Source organism: Xyrauchen texanus, chromosome 14, assembly GCF_025860055.1.
Source record: "Xyrauchen texanus isolate HMW12.3.18 chromosome 14, RBS_HiC_50CHRs, whole genome shotgun sequence".
NCBI lineage: Eukaryota > Metazoa > Chordata > Actinopteri > Cypriniformes > Catostomidae > Xyrauchen > Xyrauchen texanus.
Genome location: NC_068289.1, coordinates 45,386,883 through 45,413,524, shown reverse-complemented (window position 1 = coordinate 45,413,524; position 26,642 = coordinate 45,386,883). Strand labels below are relative to the sequence as shown.

The following is a 26,642-nucleotide window of genomic DNA, read 5'->3' as shown; positions in this document are numbered from 1 at the left end:
TGCAATATTAACTAACATGAGCAAACAATAGTATTTTGATTGATTAACATTAAGGAGGATCCATGAATGCAGTAAAAAGAAATCATTGTTCATTGTTAGATGATATTACATCTAGTAATGGTTTACCATGGCCTAAAAGCAACAACACTTTCATTTTGATTAGAATAGAATCTTATTGCAAAATGTTACCAATAAAAGAAAAGACTAATCTGGCAGGATTGTATTGCTTCAGTGTGTATGCAATGTGAATTATACCGTGTGGAAATGTACAACTTTATCATGTGCCATCCCTAGGGGCTTGTAACATGTTTCATGGATTTCGAAGCATGTTATCTGAATCGTGTTTATTTTCAGTTCGCCTTCAATTTAATAAGATTCATGAAGTGATATGCTTCTTTAATGTCTGAAGAATGTTTTTGACTCTTGATCTATTAATGTTACTTGAACCAAACAGAATTTGAATTTAATGAATCATGTTCTGGAGACCGTTAGAGAGCGTCAGAAGTGTCCGCTGTCCGCCGCTCTCGTGCGGTCACGCCCCTACGGCGCGCCTGTTCTTCAGTTCAAAGGCTTCCCTTCGCTCCTCGCATTATGACGTCATGAAACGTGAGGCGCGCTCGGTCTCGGTCAGATGAGATGCTGCTGGGAGCGCAACAGGCGAGCGCACATCGCGAACTCTCTAGAGCTACAGTGAGAACTTTGTGAAATTTGTCTTACTTTGTTTTAATACAGCAGTGGGGTTCATCTGTTGTCTCTGTGTGGTGCCATGGTTGGAGAAATGATTTTATCACAATTAAATATGGATCAGCTGAAATGGACACCAGTAGTAGGGATCTTGGGGTACCTGTTGATTCTGTGCGATTGCTACAACCTGGATGTGGAACATCCCTTAGTTTTTAATGGACCCAATGGATCACTATTCGGATACTCAGTTCTGCTCCATCAGCATGCTGTGAACACATGGTAAGAGCATTAAACATGCATGAGAAGTTTTGACGTTCAAAGTCAAGGGTGAATGCGCACCACTACTTGGATTTTGAACAAGTGAAGGAATTCATTGGTGGATCGTATTGATTGTACACTGTATTTAATGGCATATGTATTGTTAAGGCTTATAGTTGGGGCACCTGTGGCTGATTCCAGCTTTTATCCCAATACCACTAAACCTGGAGCCATCTACAACTGCAGTATGTTGAGCTCACAGTGTGAGCAACTCCCTGTTGGTAGGTCTTCCCCCCCTTTGCTTAAGAAGTACTGCTTTTCATGGTGTTAGTTGCATGCATTGTCTGTATTCTGTGTGATACAATTATATAAGTGGCTTCATTTAAAAATGGACAATACTTCAATTTGCATGAAAGTTACAATTCATGCACAATGTAAGCTGTTTGATAACATTATTTCATAAAAAAAAGTTATACATTCCTTATAAATCAATGACATTATATAATGCTTAATGGATCAGTGGTTTATGTATTCTCAAATATGATTGTACAGGAAGGTTAATATAATCAGGGATTTAAATCCATTTTACAACTGGAAGTAAAAAAGTTTGAGGATTTGAAAAAGAAAAGTTATGATGTTAAATTAATAAGTAATATTTAAAATTCTGCCCGATTTTTAGGCCACTAAATAACATTGACTATGTCAGCTCGTTTACAAAGGATCAGATTTTCTTGCTTCCATTGATTCACACAAGATGCTCTTTGGATAATTCTCAAATCATGCTGGATAACATGGATCAACAGGTTTTTCAAAAATTGTGAAGTCCATGCCAGCTTGAGTGCATGCTGTTCTTAAAGCATAAGGGGGACATCATAAATAGCAAATTCCGAAATACATGTACATTTTCAACTTTAAACTGCTGATAATATCATTTGTAATGAGACATTTTCTATTCAAATAGACAAAGAATACAACATAGAAGCAATCACTAGTGGTCACTTTTGGACCAGTCACAGTAAAAAATAGAAATCAAGTTTAATAACATTTCTTACATAATTTACATTAACTATGATCATTTAAGCTTTGGTATACTGGTGATGTGTGATAATGTTACCCAATAATCAACATCTTACAAACTTAATATGTGGGTTTCTCCCTCTAAAACCACTCTGTTGGTTTTAGGTTTAGAAATCAGAACAGTTGGACATTTCCATTTGACTTCACACTTATGAATGAGCTCTGACTTGTGTGTGATTTCTGGACCCCTAACTGTGAATGAATTCCCCATGAGGGGCCAGCCAGTTTGTGGAGGGCTTCCTCCTGCCTGGAAGAGGATGCTTATACTCCCTGCCCCAAACAAGGGATGGGGGACAGTTTTGTTTGTAGGTCATACTACAATCAAAGGTCATACAGGATATACATAGCATGAGAAAGGATTTTTTTTTTTTTTTTTTGCCAAGGGAAAAACATAACCCTAACAAAAACCCCTAATGATAATTATTACCAATAATTTGCACTTTGCTTGGACTTTTACTTGAACAAACTATTTGTTCTACATATATGAATGACACCTCAAGGTGTGCTATTACTTTTCTAGGTGATATGGCTTATAATTGTCACCTGACAGAGGATCACTGGTGGAAAGATTACTGATTGTTTTGATTACTTAATTAAAAGTACTGCTACTGAAGAAATAGTTCACTTGAGCACAAGTAGATGTACTGAGAAATATGACTCAAGTAAGTGTAAATAAGGAGTAGATTTCTGCAAAGAAATCAATGGTGACAGCAGTCATTTTTACTTCAGTCATAGCTAATACAATATTACTATTGTAAAAGAATGGTTGCTGTATGGCTACTAAAGTATTACTGAATAAAACCATGGTTAATTTTCATTAGTGTCCATAACTAATTTGATCCCCCAATTACTAGCTCAGCATTTAACTTAATACATACATTTCTGCTACATGGGTTAACATAAAGTGCATTTCAAACACAACTCAACATATATTCAACATTCGGAAGCTGTATATCACTATAGAAGAAATAACCTTGCTGTTAAAATAGATGCTAGAAGGGATGACCGAAGCATCGGTGGCGAATTGCACATTTGTTTTACCAAGAACAAATAGATACAAAGAAATTGATGCTTCCTATCACCAAGGATGCATTACATTGATCAAAATCATTGATTGCAAATTATTATTACGGTTTGAAATAATTGTTTTAAGTGGTATTTATAAAATTTTTCTCTACCCATAATGGCAAACATATAGGCTACTGTGTCACCTATTCGTTACAGAAGTATTCTAAAGTTCAAATTATTATTAGAACAATTAGACATTTTCCCCCATTTGTTGAGGTATTGAGTTCTTACAAGTTGCTTTACACTTGCAAGTTGAATTTTGTTTTTAAAAATATGCAAAAAGTAACTTCAAGTCTATTGATTTAGAGAGATGATGGCTATTCCATGCATTACTGTTTTGAAAAAAGAATCTCTAACCAGGATAGAGAGGGAAGTGGACAGGCAGATGCACAACAAAAAGACAAGTAAATCACAGTCTCTAGTTTGAGAAACAGACTCCTCACAGGTCCTAAACTAGCAATTTCTAAATGCCAAAGACCTGCATTGCTGCAAGGATTCTTGGAAAAATAGAACATTTGAAGAATACCACATTTATTTAAATAGAAATAGCTGTTTGTAACATTCGAAATGTCTCTAAATTGTCTCTAAACAGCATAATGTGCATTGCGACTGAAACAAATTCATATTTCAGGTTTATTCTCATTCACGTATGTCCAAGTGTTTGGGCTATTAAGTTAACATACTGTACAAAATGAATATAATGCAATATCATTATGCAGCAATTATCTAGATATGGATTGAGAATATTAAGCAAACTGTTATAAACTCCTACATGCCAACTGAATAAAATTGGCAAAGTGTTTCACACAGTGTTTAGTGAGAGATATGATCGTTTCAATCACAAAAAGTGATTGTTCCGTATATGTATTATTGTATTGTAGTTGTAATAATAAAGTCTTAATTAATATCATGGTTATTTAACATATTAAGATATTATTATTAAGTAAATTGTAACATTTGGTTACATTATGTTTTGTGATTTCTCATACCTTCTTTATTTAACATCCATCCCTTGCGCACTTTTGGCCTGTAGTGGGCTTTTCAGAGAGATAAACAGCAGCACAGGGCAGGGCAGTACAGTACAGCACCGAGACTGTTACCCACAAGGACAGTTTATTTTTAACAAGAGGGCATGTGTGATGGTGCGAGGAACCGGACAGTGGGAAAAAACATTATGTTCAGTGAAAAGTAAAAAGAAGATTGCAATGTATGTAATTGTAACTATATCAGATATTATTAATAAAAAGGGAAATAGGGAAATTTATTGCACACATATTTTGAATTTCGCGCATATTTTTGCCCCGAGTCCCCATTAATTTCTGACACTATTGATGGACACTGGCGGCAGTTTATGCAAGCTGCTGTGCTCATGATGCTGTGCCCTTCGGGCTTCCTTTGTGCCATGCACAGTGCATTTTAATTTATAAACAGATTTAGTGTTTATAACTTGCCGATTTTTCAACCCAAAACTTCTGAAATATAATGTAATTTTTTGTACTTTGTAATTGTGGTGAAAAATAACTGTAGTGAAGTTGAATCAACTCAAGTAAAAGTACTAGTATTTATTTATATTTAAAAAAGTAAATGAGTACCGAAATAAGAGTAGTTATAATTCATTACTTTCCATCTCTGCAGATGATACATCCTTTTGAGTCAGTTCATAATAATGAATCAGTCAATCACAAATTGGTCTGAATGATTCATTAGCGAATCAGTCTGAATCAAAGTTATTTAAAAAAATCATTATTCTAATAATCACAAATTACTGTAAATGTCATTGAAATTCATTTATCTATTTAATGAATCAGTGGATCGCAAATTGGTCTGAATGATTCATTAGCGAATCAGTCTGAATCAAAATTATTTAAAAAATAAACATTATTCTGGTAATCACAAATGACTGTAAAGGTCATGTAGAAGTAATTGAAATTCATTGATCTATATTATGAATCAGTTAATCACAAATTGGTCTGAATTATTAATTAACGAATCAGTCTGAATCTAAATGATTTTTTAAAAATCAGTATCCCAGTTATTCCAAACAACTGGAAAGGTCAGAGAAATGTCACAGAAATCCATTCATCTGACAGTGAGTTTTTCACGGGCGTTTGGCACCAAAGTTCAAAAGGTCAGTCCACTGGCAGCCATCTTTGGAATGCTCTCGGGAAGTTATTTCCAGTCATGGTACATCTGTTGACCGTTCCAATTCCTCCCATTAATTTTAATAGAAGTGGCCCATCTCTGCTAAAAAATGTCTCTGTGCTTTTTCTGAAAACTTGAGTTGTAAAAATCAGCTGGTTTATCCTTGATCTTTTTAATGTGGCTTAAGAATTATGCTTTGTTTAATATGGTCTGGAAAAAATTAAGTTGTTGTGGTGGCAACAAACTTAACCCTGCATATTATTAAACATAGGAGATATATGTTATATACTATAATACATACAGTATATGATCCACATTTGACTATAAACGAACGATTTCAGGTGTGCGGCAGTGTGGAAGACACTGTTTGGCAGAGAACGATAACCAGTGGCTGGGTGTGAGTCTGTCACGGCAACCCTCGAAAGGCCATGTTTTGGTATGTCTTACAGTTAATGATGTTTTATCAATATTGCTCACATTGGAAGATATGATCATGTAACACAGGTTTAATATTTAAAGCACACTGTCAAAGCATACATTCTGTTAGCAATAAGCTCTACAATTGAGCTTTAGAAAATAAACCTATTACCACCTGTTAATAACATATATATTGACTATACGTCATTAGTTCTTATACAAATAGGTGTTTACATGACTGTGTGCTAATTTAAATTCTAGGCCTGTGGACATCGGTGGAAGAATGTCTTCTACTCAAAGAAGGACAATCAGAACAAGCTGCCACATGGTGTTTGCTTCAGATTCAGCCCAAATTTGAAACAAGCCACTCCAATTATCCCCTGCTATAAAGGTAGAGGTTTCAATCTTACTTTGTTGTTTAGATTCTTTATAACAGAACTTTCAGATCCAAAACCTAATGCAACTTTATGCAATTTACTTTTCAAAACATGTAGGATTATTTGAAGTTCCTTCCAATGTCCAGTGAGCTTTACAATGTTATGAGAGGTTTTTTGAAGTGTTTTTTGGTATCTTTAGATCATCAGAGGAAGTTTGGTGAAGGTTATGGGTCATGCCAAGCTGGAATCTCAAATGTATTCTCAGAGGTATTGAAAACTTTCCTCCTCTGTGGCATTCCGGTTGACCTGACAATGAATTAAAGTCATTTGTAATGGTTTGTTGTGTTTGTAGGACCTGATGATCATGGGAGCTCCTGGTACTTCATACTGGACTGGATCTGTTCTTGTCTATAACACCACAAGCAACACATCAGCTGCTTATGTGGATGATGACAGTGAAGTTCTTTATGGCAGTTATTTAGGTGAGCTCTCAAATTGGCATTCTTTATTGTCTCCATTTTGAGAAGGCATGTTTTTATGGACATTGTGTGTATGATATTTTGTTTTAAATTAAATTAGAGATTTGCATTTTTCAACTTCAGATTTGGAGATACAGTGATATAATTCTAATAAAAAAATGTAAAGCTGAAGTGTGAAGTTTCTGCACCACTAGCATCACCAATGAAAAACTGCACAAATAATGACTGTTTTCGAACATATTTTCGAACATATTTCCCCAAACATTCTCCCCATCTGCCATTGGTCACCAAACATGGTCCTGTCTCCAAACTCATGCTACTGGTTAAGCCAATGATGTACTGGTTGGGGTGCTCAAACAAACAGAGCAATGAAATCACCCTAAGAATAGTAAAATTATTGTTGTCTCTACATATTAAGCTGGAATAAGAGAAAATATTTTAACATGAACAGGAATTTCACACTTGAGCTTTAATGTTAAAGTACGAGAAAAGATACAGTATGATCAGCAGCTTCTTATGACTTGTAACAGGAAGCAGTTTCTTGCTGTTATGAGGCATCAATTTGTTTTATGTGAACAGGAAACAGACAGGTCATGCCGTTTCATAACGTACAGCAATCACCAGTCTTAAATGTCACTTTGTTTTGTTTTTCTTAGCAACAACAAACACACACTGCTTCAGTGCCATATTTTTGGTATTGATTTTGCATGAAACAAATTATCACATGGACATGTAATTTCCTAGGTTCATTTCTGTAAGATACAGGGTTCCCACGGTCATAGCAAACCTGGAAAGGTCAGGGAATTTAAAAATTGTGATATCCAGGACTGGTAAAGTCATGAAAATGAATGACACCTTAAAATGTCATGGAAATTGCAAAAGTAAATATACATTTCAGTAGTTATGCTTAGCTATAAAATATTTAATTGGCTATAAGTTGCCATTTGTGAGTGCATTATTATCCAATAATTATGAACAAAAGTTAATTGAAAAGTCATGGAAATACATTGGTCAAAAATGTGGGAACCATGAAGGGATGCGTGGATTAATGAGTGGGAATTTGGATTTCACCACCATGTTTGTTTTTTTCTCCAATAGGTTATGCCGTTGGTGCTGGCCACTTTCTACATCCCTACAGCACTGAGATAGTGGGGGGTGCTCCCCAAAATGAACAGACTGGTAAAGTAAGTGTTAACACCGTCATCGTCCTATTCACAATGAAGACCGCTGTTGGAACAGTTTAATGTTTCATTGGTTTTTGAAGTTCAGTTAAACTGAATTTGTAAGGAAAACCCTGAGTGATCATTATGTATTTTACATTGGTCTTGAGAGCTATGTGTTCAGTAGAGCCAGATTTCGGTTAAACTGAAATCTTCTTCCATCTGTGCGGAAAGAGGAAGCGGGTTTATGTTTGCAGATGTGCTGAGTTTTGTAAATAACGGCTGGTGTCTGATGATTTTACCTAAAACTAAGCTTGGAAAAAAAATTATCAAGGAGCTACCATTCATTTTTATGATGAAACTGTATGACAATGTAACCTTAGTTACCATACAGTGGCCAAAGAAAGTTTATGGACACTTATGCTTAGTTATGCTTAAAAATGTCTGATTGTCATTGCACAAAAAATCTGCAAACAAATTATGCTAGCTCTATTCTCTGAGCTAACTATTTTTAGTGTATATATAATGACACTTCCCATCAAGTTCACGCAGATGTCAGTTACAAAGTTTACACATAGACTCACTAGCAAAAAAAAAAACGGTATGGCATAACACATTCATTTATGGACACGTTGCACAACTAAAAAATTTTTAAACTAGTCCGGTCAGTCCATTAATATATTTAATCGCGATTAATCACGTGATTTTTTTTTTCATAATTAATTGCGATTATTTTTAGATTTTGAAAGTTCTGAAATTTGACTCTAAATACATCGTTTCCAGTCCAAATAGAAAAGAAAAGAAAGCACTATGTAACAATAATGTTTTATTAACATTTTCCAAACAAATAATTACACCACATAAAGATAGAAATGCACTAAAATAACACCAATTCAAGTAACATTAAACATTTACAAAAGTGGGAGGTTGAAAAATAGAAATATCTAGTATTCATAGTTTGCGTTTTCATTGCAATTGGCATTGCAATTGGCTATCTCCTTTGCTACAGCAATTGTGAAGTTGCATTTACATGATTTGCCGATTTGAACTGAAATGATAAGCATTTGCAGAGAATGTTGTGTTTTGCTTTTAGCACTGATGCTGTCCACATAATGATGATACTTAATCTGAATGATCAGGAACTTGACAACAGGAAAATGCTGATGATTGTGTGATTGCTGATAAATGCAGCTTATCACAAGCCCCATCTGGGTTTATTTTGTACAAAATGTACGGTTAAGAGTTCCTTTCTCCATCAATTGATCACTGACACGTTATCGCTATTATGTGTGCGTGTTTGAGCAGTGTGCGTCAGTTTTATGACCCAGGACACATCGCAAAGGTTCTGTCTTATTCCAACCAGTGTTAAGCACTCAAACGGAGCTGAATAAAATGTCAGCATTTAATCTTAATATTGGTAAAGGCATTAATTGAGATTAAAATAAATTAACTCGTTAAACACTTTTTGACAGTTCTAATCTAAATAAAAAATTATTTTAACAGTATATATGCTGTTTTATATTGTATAATTTTAAACCTAGCAAATGTTAGTATTTCGCTTAGTGTCTATGCAAAATTGTCTTTAGAATAAATGTTCTGTCATCATTTAATCACTTTCATGTTGTTTCAAACCTGTATGAATTTCTACCCTCCTTAGAACCGGAAGGAGATGTTAGGCAGAATGACTGCCTCAGTCAACATTCACTGTCAATGTATGGAAAAAGGATAAAATAAGAGTGAATGGTGACTGATGATAACATTCTAACTGACATCTCCATTTGTATTTCATGGAAGAAAGAAAATAGATGAGTTTCAAAAAACATGAGGGTGAGAAAATAATGACAGAATTTTCTTTTTGGATGAACTATTCCTATACAGTAAGTGTGGCTTAAGTGTCTATATACTATTTGTGGCCACTGTGTAATCCATGTTATAATACTGTGTGTTAATGTTGCAATTATCGATAATCTCCTGTTTTCCCTAGGCCTACATATTCAGAATTGAGGGCAACACTTTGAAAATTGTAAACAAGACCAAAGGCAAGAAGGTGAGAAAATTCAAGAATTGTAAGTGTTCCAAAGGGACGTTCTAATAGTGTTAACACAATAGTGATGTTTGTTCCTGTTTACAGTTGGGCTCCTATTATGGAGCAAGTGTTTGTGCTGTTGACCTGAATGCAGACGGACTGTCAGATCTGCTAGTCGGGGCTCCTATGTTCAGCTCAGTGAGGGAGGAGGGACGTGTATATGTCTATATTAACCAAGGAGAGGTGAGAGAGTAAAGCTGTTACTTTTATGTTGATACATACTTGTTATTATGTATACTCAATATGAGAGAATCTCACAAAAGCATCCTGCATCCGGACATTTTACTTGTAATTCCCATTATTCTCAATTGTGACTTATTAGAGTTAACATGAACTAACAATAATAAACAATACTTTTGCAGCATTTATTAATCTTGTTTAATGTTCATTTCAACATATACTAATAATTTTTTAAATGAAAAGTTGTATACACTCACCTAAAGGATTATTAGGAACACCATACTAATACTGTGTTTGACCCCCTTTCGCCTTCAGAACTGCCTTAATTCTACGTGGCATTGATTCAACAAGGTGCTGAAAGCATTCTTTAGAAATGTTGGCCCATATTGATAGGATAGCATCTTGCAGTTGATGGAGATTTGTGGGATGCACATCCAGGGCACGAAGCTCCCGTTCCACCACATCCCAAAGATGCTCTATTGGGTTGAGATCTGGTGACTGTGGGGGCCATTTTAGTACAGTGAACTCATTGTCATGTTCAAGAAACCAATTTGAAATGATTCGAGCTTTGTGACATGGTGCATTATCCTGCTGGAAGTAGCCATCAGAGGATGGGTACATGGTGGCCATAAAGGGATGGACATGGTCAGAAACAATGCTCAGGTAGGCCGTGGCATTTAAGGGGCCTAAAGTGTGCCAAGAAAACATCCTCCACACCATTACACCACACCACCAGCCTGCACAGTGGTAACAAGGCATGATGGATCCATGTTCTCATTCTGTTTATGCCAAATTCTGACTCTACCATCTGAATGTCTCAACAGAAATCGAGACTCATCAGACCAGGCAACATTTTTCCAGTCTTCAACTGTCCAATTTTGGTGAGCTCTTGCAAATTGTGGAGTGGAGATGAGTGGTACCCGGTGGGGTCTTCTGCTATTGTAGCCCATCCGCCTCAAGGTTGTGCGTGTTGTGGCTTCACAAATGCTTTGCTGCATACCTCGGTTGTAACGAGTGGTTATTTCAGGCAAAGTTGCTCTTCTATCAGCTTGAATCAGTCGGCCCATTCTCCTCTGACCTCTAGCATCAACAAGGCATTTTCACCCACAGGACTGCCGCATACTGGATGTTTTTCCCTTTTCACACCATTCTTTGTAAACCCTAGAAATGGTTGTGCGTGAAAATCCCAGTAACTGAGCAGATTGTGAAATACTCAGACCGGCCCGTCTGGCACCAACAACCATGCCACGCTCAAAATTGCTTAAATCACCTTTCTTTCCCATTCTGACATTCAGTTTGGAGTTCAGGAGATTGTCTTGACCAGGACCACACCCCTAAATGCATTGAAGCAACTGCCATGTGATTGGTTGATTAGATAATTGCATTAATGAGAAATTGAACAGGTGTTCCTAATAATCCTTTAGGTGAGTGTATATTAACATAAGTTAATGCACCATGAACTAACATGAACATGAGCTGTTTTACCTTATCCTGTTGTGGGTTCTGTGTTACAAGATACATTCTGGCTTTGAACATGATCACCAAGGCCACACTGATAGAACAGCTTTCCCTTTTCCCATAACGTAAAAAAAAACACCTGCGCCAAAAAAAACACCATGTACTCCACATGTGTGAGTGCATAACCAAAGACATTTACTGCCTGCATTGTTTTCCCCCAAAAGCTTAATACCTCAAACAACAGTTTGTCCCCCTTTCACACACTGTTAAAGCACACAAAAGCAAGCAGTCACAAAAGTGATAAAAAAAAGTGTAATACTAATACATAACACATGGTAATTTGTACATAGTTAGACTGTAAAGTGTAAATGGCATATTCCTATGCGACTGTGTTGAGAGACTTATTTATGAAAAATTATAAGTACTGATACACTGCAAAAAATATTCTTAATCTGTATTTTTGTTGTATTTACATTTACAAGATACATATACAACCCCAATTCCGAAAAAGATGGGACAGTATTAAAAATCACTCTAAAAAAGAGTGATTTGTAAATTATATTCACACTTTGCTATATTGAAAGCACCACAGCTAAGCATTATATAATGTTTTACCTTGTGAATTTCATTGTTTTTTTTTTTTATTTAAAGTTATTTCAAATCAAATGATTGCAACACACTCCAAAAAAGTTCAGACGGGCAATTTAAGACAAATAACAATTTGAGGAGTTGAAATAACAAGGTGATGTGAAACAGGAGATGTTAAACAGGTGAGACAATCGTGTCATAGTATATAAGGAGCATCAAAAAACAACCTAGTCCTTCAAGAGCAAGGATCATTCAAGACTTGTCAATTTGCCAAGAGATGCTTCAGCAAATAATCCAGACAAATTGGAAGGCTTTTGGGCATTTCACCCTCTACAGTGCACGATATAGTTAAAAGATTCAAGGAATCTGTTCAAATCTCGGTGCGTAAAGGGCAAGAAGAAAACCACTTCTGATTGCGTGTGATCTCCGATCCCTCGGATGTCACTGTCCTAAAACTGTATTGGGATTACTTTAGTAACCTATGTTAGTCAACACCACTCACCGCTGTATCCACATATGCAAGTTAAGTCTTTGCTATGCAAAGCAGAAGCCAATCATCAACACTGTCCAGAAGCGCTGCCAACTTCTCTGGTCTCATCATAGATGGAAAGTGGAACAGTGGAACTGTGTTTTTTGGTCAGAAGAGTCCACATTTCAAAGCATTTTTGAAAACACATCCGTCGGGTTATCCGGGCCAAAGAAGAAAAGGACCATCCAAGATGTTATCAGCATCAGTTCCAAAAGCCAATGTCTGTATGGGCCAGGGGTGTGTCAGTGGGTAACTCGCAAATCTGTGAGAACACCATGAATGAAGACAGATATGTAAACATTAGGGAGCAACATATACTGAAAATCAAATGGCACCGTCTTTTCCAGGGATGTCCCTGCATTTTCCAGCAGGACAACTTCAAACCACACACTGCCCAGGTTACAAGTGCATGGCTGTGTAAGTAGAGAGTGCAGGTGCTAAACTGGCCTGCCTACAGACCTGACCTGACTCCAACGGAGAACGTGTGACACATTATGAAGAGCATTAGATGGCAACGAAGACCCTGTACAATTGTGCAGCTAAAGACCTACATAATGGATGAATGGGGGAAAATTCCACCATGTTATTAGAAGAAATGGTGATGTTTCACAGTGGTAAACACACGACTGTCCTAACTTTTTTGGAGCGTGTTGTAATCATCTGATTTGAAGTTACTGTATATATATATATATATATAAAATGAAATTCACAAGATAAAATGTCTAGGTTACGTATGTAACCTCCGTTCCCCGATGGAGGGAACGAGACGTTGTGTCAGAGAAGCGACACTAGGGGTCTCTCTTGAGCGCTGATATACACCTCTGATCTATGAAAAAAGGCCAATGAGAAGTTGGCAGCTGGTATTTGCATATCCCGCCCCCCGACATACGGGTATTTAAGTGGCGCAGATATGGGAGTTCATTCAGGATTTTTCTGAGGAGCCGAAAATGGTCCGGCCACAACAGTGGCTCGGCTCAACGACGTGGCGGGGAAGACACAACGTCTCATTCCCCATGAAAGCAGAGTGCCGTGAGAACGGCGTTTGTGGGCCAGGTGACCCAGAGACAAAGGAAATAGCTCTTTTATTGAGAATTTGGGTACCGCAGCCCCTGTTGGGGGGTGCGGCAAATGAAAAAACACAAAATTGTCCTCCCGGCTCTCCACCGGGGGACGGAGCGGTCTTACCACCTCCGGAGCTAATGTCTTGGACTCTGGGTGGGCTGTCTCAGGAGCGCCTGGGAGCCTTCCGGGTCCTCGAGGGGGTCCGTGAGACAGGGGGCGTGCGCTTCCCACGGTTTGCCCGACGCTGGGGCTGAGAGCTGGGCCCGGGTTGAGGCGGAGCAGAAGGTTTCCTGGCCGCGGGAGGACGCCCTCGGCGAGCAGACGGGGCATGAGCCGTGGCAGCAGGTTTGCGACGAGGCATGATGTGAGAGATGGCCTCCGTCTGTTTCTTCACCGCGGAGAACTGCTGGGCAAAGTAGGCGGCGCTGTAGGCCTTCGCGGTCAGCGAGGATGTTGCTCCACAGGTCCGGGAAGGGAGTACAGGGCAGCCCCGCCAGGTGGTAGGGCTTCCGGGGCACCAGTGGAGCGCAACTGCCCTATCCACCTGGGGAATCGCCGTGTACCCGTGGCGCGCTCCGCCGTCAAGGGTGGCGAGGGCGGATGAGCAAGTGGCAATGTGACGAGCGGAGAGGGGTGCTCTCCACGAAGATGTCAGCTCATCATGCACTTCCGGGAAAAACTGGACTGGGGTGGGACGAGGCTGTGAGCGGCGTCCAGACCCCAGGAACCAGTCGTCCAGCCGTGATGGCTGTGGGGAGGATGGAAGGTTCCAATCCAAGCCCACGCTAGTGGCTGCCCGGGAAAGCATGTCGGTCATCTGTGCATCAGCCTTAGCCTGGGCGTGCAGGCCCGAGGCAGCCAGGAGTCCTCAGCATCAGATACCGCGCCCTCCGATGCCGCGGCGAGATCATCTGCTTCGATGTCAGGAGGGTAGGCGGACTGGCTGTAAGGCGAGTCGCCGTTGCCTCGAGCACGGACGGGAGTCAACGAGCGTGCCGGGGTGCGGGCGTACCCGGTGGAGCTGCATCGTCCTCAATCCCGTGGGAAGAAGGAGCAACGCGGAGGACGGTGGTAAGCGAGCCGCGACCGCAACATTGTTATGGTCATGTTCTCGCAGTGAGAACATGAACCATCCACAAAATCAGCCTCGGTGTGATCGCTACCCAGACACACGAGACAACGCCTGTGGCTGTCTGAAGCGGAGAGCACTCTACCGCATCCAGGAACAACACAGGGGCGGAAAGGCATCTTTATAAAGATCAATGCCGCTGTGTTTTGCTCTTTTAGAGGAAATTACTCTTTTAAATAAAATCACTCTTTTATGGAAAAAACTTGTGAGAGTTTTTTAATCTGCACTGTTTTTTAATCTGCACAGTGCCCAGGGGCAGGAATGCACAGCCGTGCAAACAGGAGAAAGCCGCTGTTGTGCGCTGTAAGATCCAACAGCATGCAGCAGAGGAATAGCAGGAACTGGTGTGTAACTCGCAGCAATTGCAGACACGAACATCGGCTCCGAAGAAATTTTCTGAATGACCTCCCTTTATTTGCGCCGCTTAAATACCCGTGTGTCCGGGGGCGGGATATGCAAATACCGGCTGCCAACTTCTCATTGGCCTTTTTTCATAGATCAGAGGTGTATATCGGCGCTCAAGAGAGACCCCTAGTGTCGCTTCTCTGACACAACGTGGAGAGAGCGACAGAAGGGGAACCTCATATAATGTGTAGTTGTGGTGCTGTCAATATAGCAAAGGGTGAATATAATTTACAAATCACTCCTTTTTGTTTTCAGTAGCATTTTTCATACTGTCCCAACTTTTATGGAATTGGGGTTGTATATAAAAATAAGTCTTAATATCTCCTGCAATATTTTGCTACTCAAATAAATTTATTATACTTGTTTTAAAGATTAAAGCATGGTAATTTTTTTATTTTACTTTTGCAGTGTAGATTACAGAGAGATAAATCAGATTTGACTAATTTCGGATTTAGACAGATAAAGAGCTAACTTCCTTTGAGTTTAATGAACACTACATATATCTATGACATACTGCTAGTAATTAATGTCATGCTTTTCTTAGATTTATCCTAAGTGTCATCATGTCTTTTTCTTAGGCTAAATTGAGAGAGACAGAATTTGAGTTAGCTGGCAGAGACTCCTATGCAGCTCGATTTGGAGAAACCATTATAAACCTTGGTGACATTGACGATGATGGCTATCCAGGTACAATATGTCTAAAATATACATTTTTCACCTTTATAAATCTAGTTTCTATTCATTCAATGTCATGATTTTATAATTTATTGTGAAGTTTGACCATAGTTGCTACGTTGCTTGGTAACCAATGTAAAAAAAATCCTTATTCTGTTTCATCCTCAGTCAAGTTTACACCTATAGTAAAAGTCTTTCTGCTATCAATGAAACCTAATCTCCAATTCACCTTTTCCCATAAGTGGTTTCATGGCCAGATCAGTTCAGATATGACAAAGATTGAGATGACCTCATTATTCTAAATGTTACAGGGCGGTGGGTGTGGTTTGACACATACATCGCCCAGACGTCTATTTGATGTTTGTGTTGCATTACATATGGAAGATGTATTTTTTAGGTTGTTTGCTCATCTGCAGTAAGATGTTTCCTCTTGGATATCAATAAGACATTCAACAGATGTCTTTGAGACTTTTATGATTTAGAATATGTGTAAATGCCTGAAGATGTTGTCTAGGTAGGCAGCTCACTTAACAGATATAATGTAACAATTTCTGTTTCAGATGTGGCCATCGGAGCCCCTCAGGAGGATGATTTACATGGTGCTATATATATCTACAATGGAAGAAGAAGTGGTATAGCAAAGATTTTCTCTCAAGTACGTCCTCCAGCTGTTGTTTATTCTGATATTACAGACAGGGAAGAATGAAACGGAGGCGGGGGAGGTCCTTCCCATCCTGTGCAAAATGCCCCATTGTTTTTTTGTCTTTCTTGTTCTCTGTATTCGTCTACACTGGAGTACTTAGAAGAAAGCGTCCAGTCTAATAGTAGTCATTTCCTGAAATCCTGTCTTTACATAGTCTCAAGAAGTGATTAGGATTAAATTAATCCACATAATAAGAGTACAGTTATAAACAAAAGTTTGGGAACATTTGAGAAGAGATACTGTGGAATGCACTGCAAGTCTTGGCAACTGAATAAATGTAAATGTTGTGTAATTCTGTCTATCACAACACAAAGGTATTTAAATTGAATTGGTCATGATCAGAAAATCCAAATAATTATAGTACAGTTATTAATGAAAGTTTGAGAATATGTTCATCTTTTACACTACATTTAATGCCATAATTAATATGGACAAGATTTTTTTTTTAAGCAGTGCTATAGATAACCAGTTTTTGTAGCTCAACTGATAGAGCATGGCAGTGGCAGTGCCAAAGTCATGGGTACGATTCCCAAGGAACACAAAAATTCATAAAGTATGTCATGAATGGACTGCAAGCCAATGCAATACAACGCAATGTTAATGTCTATTAATGTGACAATTCTTTTAGAATTCCTTATTTCCATTGTTAATTCACTAATTATGTAGTACAGGGACAATTTAGAACTTGGGTCGAGTCTCAGGTCTTATACAAAGAGTACTGCACATTGGCATGCACACACATGAAAGGAAAGTTCACGTGTCAGAATTTGATGTATGCATTTAGACATATTTATCGAAAATGACTTCACTGTAATTTTTTTCGGCTTGTGTGTTCTCTGAAGATCAAACCCATGACTTTTGCCATGGCATAAGACCATTTGCATGTCTCCTATTTTAAAGTACAGCTCTGATGGCATTTATTTATATCTTCTGAATGGTGTCTTTGTGCTCTCTTCAACAGAGAATAACAGGCTCTGTGTTAGGAAACAGCCTCAAGATGTTCGGCCAATCAGTGTCTGGAGGAGTTGATATAGATAGCAACAATTACCCAGGTAATGCCTCTATAACAAAATGTAGACCATATACACAATGTAAAGTTAAGGAAGTTACAATCACATTTAAAACTGGGGGTGAATCTCCTGAATTATCATCCCGTGTATGTACGGATTATACTGTAGGAGTCATTCCTAAAATTGGGATGGTTGATGGTGATAAACATAACAATGTAAATACAGTTGTCAGTGCCTGAATGTTTCTGGGATGAATTGGTTCTAGAATGTGGTTGTCTCTCAAGTAAATATCCAAACACACACTGTGTTAACAGAACTGCATTAAGCACTCGAAAATGTATTGACAGCTGTATTTAGCAGCAGTTTTGTGTGTGACTTTAACTTAACACCTTTTAGGAGGAAATGTCACTCTGCATCATATTTTCAGAACATCACTTCTCATATGATATCCTGTGGGTTTGTTCTGCAATGTTTTTTTTTAAACATCTGTATCTACGAGTGATGCAAATCGTTCAAATTTGAATGCTTTACCATCACCCCACACTGTGTGAATATATATATATATATATATATATATATTAAGTTGTATGTGGTATGAATATTGTGCACAGTATACATATTTTCTGTATGCACTAATATGTTTGCCAAAATGTGCAGTATGCAACCAGAGTACACTGCATGGAGTGCTGTATCCCACGAAGCAATGCGCTTGACCTACCATTTTCAATGTGTCAAAAAACTGAAAGCAATGTCGACTGCAATCAGACTGCCAAAATATTTAGTACTTTTTAAAAACAAAATTGGATCTTGTCTTTGTTTAAAAAATATTGAGTTTATAACTGGACACCACTCCATAAATTAATGATATTGTGGTCATGAACTTATGTTTACTTATGTTTAAAGTGCTTGCCGTTGCATACTGCATACTGTTACTGTTTTTAGAAAAAAGTATGCAGAATGCAGTGCATACTGTGCAATATACTAGCAGTGTGCTAGTATACCATTCTGAATGCCGACAGTTTATTATTTTGCCATAGAGTTGTGTTCAGTGATGAAGAACTTCTCTATAGAATTTGAAATGTAGGCTATAATATCTTAAAGAATGACAACCCACCAATGTGGGGCAGTAACTACTGCAATTAAAAGTAGCGACACTACTAATTACTAATAACTAAATTTCAGTTGCGTGACAGTAGACTGTAGCTATTCTCACAACAGAGTAGCTTTTCCTGTAACAAGCTTCTTTTTCCAACAAGTACCTTTGTAGCGCGACCACATTGTTCCGCTAAGATGGTTCAACTAAATAAACCAGTTCAAATAAACAATTCACTGATTCTCTGGAGCCCCAGTACGTCAGTTTGAAGGTAAATATTTGTACACATTTATTTTCAATATTCAGTGTATTATAAGTTTATTTGGCATTAATGTATGTTGTATTTATATTCAAAATGTTGCCACCCTAATTGAGATTTTCACTCTTTTGTGCCAGATGAATACTGTTCAGAATAAAATACAATCTGATTATTTATTATTATACAAATATATATATACAAAAATTAAAAACTTAAATATAGTTAATTACTTTCTTTTTAGAAGTTGTAGTGTAGCTAATTACTTTTTTTAACAGAGTAACTTTAGATACTTTAAGTTATGAGTAGTTTGTATTTAGGGAAGCTATGAGGTTTGTCCCAATCCACACACTTTTGCACTATTAGACATCATTTTTAAGTGTAAGTAGTTCAAGTAGTATATTAACACTGAAAATGCAACAAAAATATAAGTACCTAGATGATGCACTTCTATAAGTACCTAGATGATGCACTTCTTCAACCGTCAAAACGGATTGTGGAACGTTGAACACTTCAAGCACTCAGCGCTCGCGCCTTGCCATATGTAGCGGAAGTTGGGGGTGGAGTTACCTGTCTGTGATGCTGGTCTGGCAAATCTATTGTAAATAATGGAGAATGTAGCAATTAGAGAAACTTCAGTGAAGACAGCACAGTACAAATGTAATTTGAATGCTTTATCATCACCCCACGCTGTGTGAATATGTACTTTATTTAAGATACAAGTGTTGAACTGAAGTTGGCTACTGTGCTTAAGCTAGCCACAACACATCACATGCATCAACAAAGTCACTTCCATCAGCTGTTAAACGGCAAATGCTTCTGTATAGTAAAATAAGTTACTACTTTTTGAAAATTCATAGACTACATGTCTGAGCTCATAGTGTATATTGTAAGTGTATAATGTATAGTATGTCATTTGGGACACAGCCATGGTTCCAAAGTAGCTTCCTTAACACTGCATCATGCCAGTGAATTGGGAATGTGAGGCAGAGTTACATAGTCTGGTGTGTTTTATGGGAATTTTGTCTTTTTATCCAGATGTTGCTGTGGGAGCATTCCTATCAGATTCAGCTGTGGTGTTCAGGTAAAAACAACAGTTGAAAACATATTCCACACACACTTGACATATAAAGATCTCCTTTGATATTTTGCAATGTCTCTAAGCTTTGATATTGGCTATGTTCACTGTTATAATCCATTTAAAATTTTTATCAAGATTAAGTAACTTTATGACTTAATATACTGTTTATTTCAGGACACGTCCAGTAGTGAAGGTGGATACTTTCATGTTGTTGCCTGACAGTGTGAATCGCTCCGTACTGATGTGCACCGAGAGCGGTCTTCCCGCTGTGTGCATCGATGTTAAGGTGTGCTTTAGAGTCAGAGGGAAACAGATCCCAGGAAACATAGGTAAGAGTGATGAGCTGTGTTCAAGCCATTGTAAAATGACTATAATGTACCAATTGGCTACAACAGGAAAATTAACCATACATGTAGGAAAAGTTGTTTATTCAGATTATTATTAATAGTAAATGTAACTGTTTACTGAAATGTGATGCCTTTATCTGTTAAATGCCATAATTTTATAAATAAACGTAAAATCCTCTGGAATATATACATTACAGTGATTTTATAATGCGTAAGCCTTAAAACCCCCTTACCATGGTAAAATCACTGTAATGCACGGCCTAGTTTGGCCTTTTGCTTTAATACAGCACTTTAATAAAAAATTTAAAAAGAGTGCAGTTAGATTTGTGCAATAAAACACTAGACTGTCACACTAGACCGTTCTGTAATGCTATCTAGTGATCTGGATATTTTGAGCTCAAGACGCATGCTCGAAGAGTTGAGTACACAACGTCCAAGGATGAACATTTTGGGATCCAGTTCTTTGTTTGAAAAGAATGGGGTCATGTTATCAGCACGTGCTGAAGGCAAGGGCAGTTTGATGTGTTTCAGACTCTTTCCCAATCCTTTATCTCTACTCCACATCCCTTATTTTTTTGTGGCAGTTAGAAAGCTCAGGGTGTGTGTTAAGGCCTGCTGGCACTGATAGGCTAACACTCAAAGACCGCAATGAAAACAACAGAGCTAATCTTGATGACAAATACCAATGATTGTGTAACTGAGATGAAGGGGCAACTTTATACTATAAATATATGCAGATTGTATCCTGTGCTGATTATAGACCTATGTGCTGAAATGCATATATTCTAGCACAGGGGTTCACAGGGTCTTTTTTTTGTCTGCTGAATCCCTACACCTAAAGGATTTATTTGCAAGGTTCTCTGAAATTTCAAGTAATGATCTAACCTTTAAATAAATACAAATCTTGCATTATAGCTTGCAAGGCAGTACTGTATTGATATTCCTCAAATATGCGAAGACAAGTTTGTTCATTTTTAGGGGTCCAAGCACCGAAGGAAAGTCGTAAGGACACCAAATTTGGCAGGATGATCCCAAATCCCCCAATACTCAGATGCTGTTAGGGTTACCTCGTCTTGTTTCACCGTTGCCCCTTTGTTTACAATTTTTGTCACTTTTGTATTCCGTAGTTTTCACTTTTGTCCCTTGTGTAGCTCCACAGACTTCTTGTTAGCCCTCGTGTTCACTGTTCATTGTTTTCACCTGTCCTCGTTTAGTTTCCCTTTGGTTTCTGTTTATCCCCTTGTTATCCTGTTTGAGGGCTGTTTGTTCATTGGCCCCTTTGTCCTATGTCCATGTATTTAAACCCTGTCTGTTTGTTCAGTCGCTGTCTATCGTTGAATGTTGTTAGCCTGGTATGTGTTCCCTGCCCGTTTTCTCAGTCTTGTGTTTATTTCCCCATTGAGGGTTAGGGTTAGGGTTATCGAGGAGAACCCTGCCACTCCTCCCACAGTGGTAACCCTCCATTCGCCCGTGGTTCGTCCCTTCACGCCTGCCTTGGTCAGCGAGCCAGCGCGGCCCTCTTCATCTGCCCGGAGGAGGGAGAGAAGATGGGCTTCCGCCTTCCGGCCCACGCCTGCCCCGGTCTTCGAGCCTGTGCCCACGCCTTCCACGGTCAGCGAGCCAGCGCCCACGCATTCCACGGTGAGCGAGCCAGCGCCCACGCCTGTCACGGTGAGCGAGCCTGCGCCTACGCATGTCACTGTGAGCGAGCCTGCACCTACGCATGTCACTGTGAGTGAGCCTGCGCCAATGCATGTCACTGTGAGTGAGCCTGAGTCCGCGTCAGCCGCGGTGAGCGAGCCTGAGCCCTCGACCGTCCCCGAGCCAGTGCCTGTAGCCTCAAACGTCAATGAGCCAGTGCCTGTAGCCTCGACCGTCCCTGAGCCAGCGCCTGTAGCCTCGAACGTCCCTGAGCCAGCGCCTGTAGCCTCGACCGTCCCTGAGCCAGCGCCAGTAGCCATGACCGTCCAAGAGCCAGAGCCAGTAGCCATGACCATCCAAGAGCCAGAGCCAGTAGCCATGACCGTCCAAGAGCCAGAGCCAGTAGCCATGACCGTCCAAGAGCCAGTGCCAGTAGCCATGACCGTCCAAGAGCCAGCGCCATCAGCCATGACTGTCCCAGAACCAGCACCTTCCGAGCTTTCCAGAGCTCCGCCTTCCGAGCCTCCCGAGCTTTCCAGAGCTCCGCCTTCCGAGCTTCCCAGAGCTTTGCCTACCGAGTCTTCCAGGGCTTCTCTCGAGCTTTCCAGAGCTCCGCCTTCCGAGCCTTCCGAGCTTTCCAGAGCTCCGCCTTCCGAGCTTCCCAGAGCTTCGCCTACCGAGTCTTCCAGGGCTTCTCTCGAGCTTTCCAGAGCTCCGCCTTCCGAGCCTCCCGAGCTTTCCAGAGCTCCGCCTTCTGAGCTTCCCAGAGCTTCGCCTACCGAGTCTTTCAGGGCTCCTCTCGAGCTTTCCAGAGCTCCGCATCCTATGGCTCAGCCTCCTACGGCTCCGCCTCCCGAGCCTCCCACGGCTCCACCTCCTGTGGCTCCGCCTCCAGAGCCTCCTAAGGCTCTGCCTCCTGCGGCTCCGGCTCCCGAGCCTCCTACGGCTCCACCTCTGGGACCTGTCCCTGTCTGATGGCCTCCTCCCAGGTCCCCTGGGCCGGCCCCTACTCTGCGGCCATCTCCCAGACCACCTAGACCTGTCCCTGTCCGAAGGACGCCTCCCAGGCCTCCTCGACCTGTCCCTGTCTTGTGGCCGTCTCCCAGGCCTCCTCGACCTGTCCCTGCCCGTGGCCAGCTCCCAGGCCTCCTGAACCGATCCCTGTCCTGTGGCCTCTTCCCAGGCCCCCCGACCCTGTTTCCATCCCGTGGCCTCCCCCCAGGCCTCCTGACTCTGTTCCAGTCCTGTTGCCTCTTCCCAGGGCCCCTGACCCAGTCCCTGTCCTGTGGCCTCTTCCCAGGCACCCTGACCCAGTCCCTGTCCCGTGGCCTCCTCCCAGGTCCCCCAGACCTATCCTTGCCCTGTGGCCAGCTCCCAGACCACCTGAACCTGTCCTTGCCCCGTGGCCAGCTCCCAGGCCTGCTGAACTGATCCCTGCCCTGTGGCCAGCTCCCAGGCCTCCTGAACCGGCCCCTGCTCTGTGGCCAGCTCCCAGGCCTCCTGAACCTATCCTCGCCCTGTGGCCAGCTCCCAGACCACCTGAACCTGTCCTTGCCCTTTGTGCCCCCCAGGACTTCCTGCCTGCCCTCTGTGCCCCCTTGGACTGCCTGTCTGCCCCTCGTTGCCCCCTTGGACTTCCTGCCTGCCCTCTGTGCCCCTTGGACTACCTTCTTGTTCTTGTACCCCCCTGGTCTGCCTGTCTGCCCCTGGTGCCCTCATTTTGTTTTTTGTGGGTTTTCTGTCCTTGGTTTTTTGTTCTTTAGGATTGTCTGGAATCCGATCCTTGAGGGGGGCTCTGTTAGGGTTACCTCGTCTTGTTTCACCGTTGCCCCTTTGTTTACCATTTTTGTCACTTTTGTATTCCGTAGTTTTCACTTTTGTCCCTTGTGTAGCTCCACAGACTTCTTGTTAGCCCTCGTGTTCACTGTTCATTGTTTTCACCTGTCCTCGTTTAGTTTCCCTTTGGTTTCTGTTTATCCCCTTGTTATCCTGTTTGAGTTCTGTTTGTTCATTGGCCCCTTTGTCCTATGTCCATGTATTTAAACCCTGTCTGTTTGTTCAGTCGCTGTCTATCGTTGAATGTTGTTAGCCTGGTATGTGTTCCCTGCCCGTTTTCTCAGTCTTGTGTTTATTTCCCCATTGAGGGTTTTTCCTTTGTTCCCATGTTTTCCGTGTACCTGCCTTGTTTGTTCCTCAATAAAGTTGAACTGCACTTGGATCCGCATCTCCTCGTCTGCCTTCGCTGCTCATTCGTAACAGATGCACACTCACAACACCATCTGACCCTAGGTGGTGCTATAATAAGCAATTTCACATTTTGGCTTATATTTTCGCAATCGTACAGGCTAAATTTAATTTCCGTCTATAAAATGTCTCCACAATATAGAATAATAAAACACCTACCTTTTCAAACTGCTTCTAGGTCGTTTGTCCGATTTGCATGAAATTTGGTATACATCATCTACTGACCTTCCTTACAAAAAATTGTTTCAAACAAATGTGTTCAATATGAGAAATAGTTTCGAAGATATAAGCAAATTAATGTATTTTTCTGGTATGCAATTGAATTAAATGGTAAACGGTAATTGAATTAACTGAACAACAACTACTTAACACAAATTCCAAACATAAACAAGCCCGGTATACATAGACAACAGGGAACTGGCAACAAGGTGGCATTATAATAAGCTAATTTGCATTATTTTTAATAACTCTGGAACCATAAGGGCTAGAATAAAATATTATGATTTGATATATATCCTCTTAAATCAACATTTTGATTCAGTAAGTCGTTCAGAAGATAATCTAATAAGCTAATATGTTTATGACTAATTGGCCTTTACCTTGTGTGCAATATTCAAACATAGAAAAACTTTTTCTGTTGATAGGGGGTGCTATAACTTAAGAAAAACTTAAAAAAGTGATCAAAGCCATTGAAATTTGACCCCAAAACAGCTGTGCCCACTGGATCTATTCTGTCAAAATGTTATTATTTTGTCTCCATATGTGCTTGGACCCCAATAATTGCCGCTTGTGGTTATATTACAATTAATTTAGTTGACTTTTAGTCAACTAACTTTTTACAATTAACATACATACACCATTCAAACTTGGTATTATAGATAATTTCATCCTTCTGAATTCTATCTATTTTTGCCTTTTGTTAACTTTATACATAAATAAGTTTAAAGTTTGTTATTCTCTATTGATTTACATCAAGAGTTTCCAACCTTTTTTGTCAGTTGAAACTTTATGACCTTGTTTTATTTACTTGAAGAGATTTTAAGTAATGCTAACCTTTTAACAAATATAATAAATTACACAACATATTCTCTTGTTGTTATCTAGAAATAATTAAAACAACTTATTTTATCATTTTTGATTCATCATTATGCAAGAGTTCCATTTTGGCATTAAACCTTAAGCATAAACCCTAAACTTACCAAAAACCTTAACACAATTCTGTGTGCAAGCACTGGTATGTCCTTTATTAAATGCAAAACTACTTTAATTTGACCCCCTGCAATTCCATAACTAAACAAAATTGCAGCAAGATTCTAAAATGCTCTGAAGACTTTGCCTGAAATTTTAGCAGTTTAACAGGTTGTCTGTGCCTTTAATTTGGCTCTAATCATACCCTTTTCTTTGCAGAGTTAAAGTACAACATAACAGCCGATGTTCACCACAAAGAGGCCTTCCCTTCTCGATTTTATTTCCTCGGAAACGGAACATTCAATGTCACGGCGGGTAGAGTGAAGGCCATGCATGAACAACTCACTTGCGCCACACATCAGGCATTTATGAAGGTGCGAGACTTTGTTATAAACAGTTTATTACCAATGTTGAAGATAAATTATATGTATTGATTTTAACTTTTAACTTTGCAAATTTATGATCATTCAATGCTTCTTTCCTGATTTCTTTCCCGCTGCAAACATTTCTTTTTCATTATTTTTATACAAATATAGTTTGTCCTTATGGAAACTGAATTAGTTCGCTGTTTTTCAGATAGAAGGCACACACGTCACAACATACGTTTTTTTTAGTTTATGTTTTTATGTCTTTTGAATTGCTTGCATCATGAACATCACTAATCATGTATTATGCTGGAGTTCCTTATAATGTTACCATCCGCTGGCAAGTAATAGTTTTATATTTTCACAAAAAGAGCAATTTTACTCAGATTTGCAGCTTGTTCATTTTGTACCCAGGGCGTGCCTCACACTTTGAAAACCACTGATATAGAGTTTCGACAAGGGGTGTTGCTAGACATAAAGGTCTACTGGGGCACAGGGCCCCTATTACTCATATCGCTTTTATTTTCTTTCTTGAAAGCTTGCTGCATGCAAGAATTGTGCAACACAATGCACTATACAAAACCTTGCTTAACCCACTATTCCTACACTGCAACAAGTACTGGGAAAGGTAAACGTAGCGATATTAATCTTTATGAAAAAATGTATTTAAGCATCTTCAACATACTGTAGATGAACATTCTCAACAAGTTTTATGGCATAAAATGCATACAATGTATATGTAAATAACAAAACCAGAGAAAACATTCTTGCACATTTGCATTCTTCTATACTACACATTACACATCAGGTAAAACTCTGTCAATTAAGTCTATGGAATTGCATTATCCAACATCAGGCAAAATGGCCTCAGACGAAACAGCTTTAGACAAAAAGGTATCAGAATGAGCAGAGAGTTTGTCGCTATGCAGAGTTGGAAGAT

At 39.7% G+C, this 26,642-nt stretch overlaps 1 protein-coding gene across 1 annotated transcript in view; it reads left to right on the top strand.

Moving 5' to 3' along the window:
- The first annotated feature begins 620 nt into the window (after nucleotides 1–620).
- LOC127655349 (integrin alpha-4-like) overlaps nucleotides 621–26,642 on the top strand; it is a 41,902-nt gene continuing 15,880 nt past the window's right edge. The window contains exons 1-15 of the mRNA XM_052143113.1: nucleotides 621–963; nucleotides 1,111–1,223; nucleotides 5,571–5,665; nucleotides 5,908–6,037; nucleotides 6,223–6,290; nucleotides 6,376–6,505; nucleotides 7,601–7,686; nucleotides 9,647–9,709; nucleotides 9,794–9,931; nucleotides 15,678–15,786; nucleotides 16,335–16,429; nucleotides 17,439–17,529; nucleotides 19,875–19,920; nucleotides 20,092–20,246; nucleotides 25,557–25,711. Coding sequence (XP_051999073.1) covers nucleotides 767–963; nucleotides 1,111–1,223; nucleotides 5,571–5,665; nucleotides 5,908–6,037; nucleotides 6,223–6,290; nucleotides 6,376–6,505; nucleotides 7,601–7,686; nucleotides 9,647–9,709; nucleotides 9,794–9,931; nucleotides 15,678–15,786; nucleotides 16,335–16,429; nucleotides 17,439–17,529; nucleotides 19,875–19,920; nucleotides 20,092–20,246; nucleotides 25,557–25,711 — 1,671 coding nt within the window. The 5' untranslated portion in view covers nucleotides 621–766. The remainder of the gene's footprint in view (nucleotides 964–1,110; nucleotides 1,224–5,570; nucleotides 5,666–5,907; nucleotides 6,038–6,222; nucleotides 6,291–6,375; nucleotides 6,506–7,600; nucleotides 7,687–9,646; nucleotides 9,710–9,793; nucleotides 9,932–15,677; nucleotides 15,787–16,334; nucleotides 16,430–17,438; nucleotides 17,530–19,874; nucleotides 19,921–20,091; nucleotides 20,247–25,556; nucleotides 25,712–26,642) is intronic.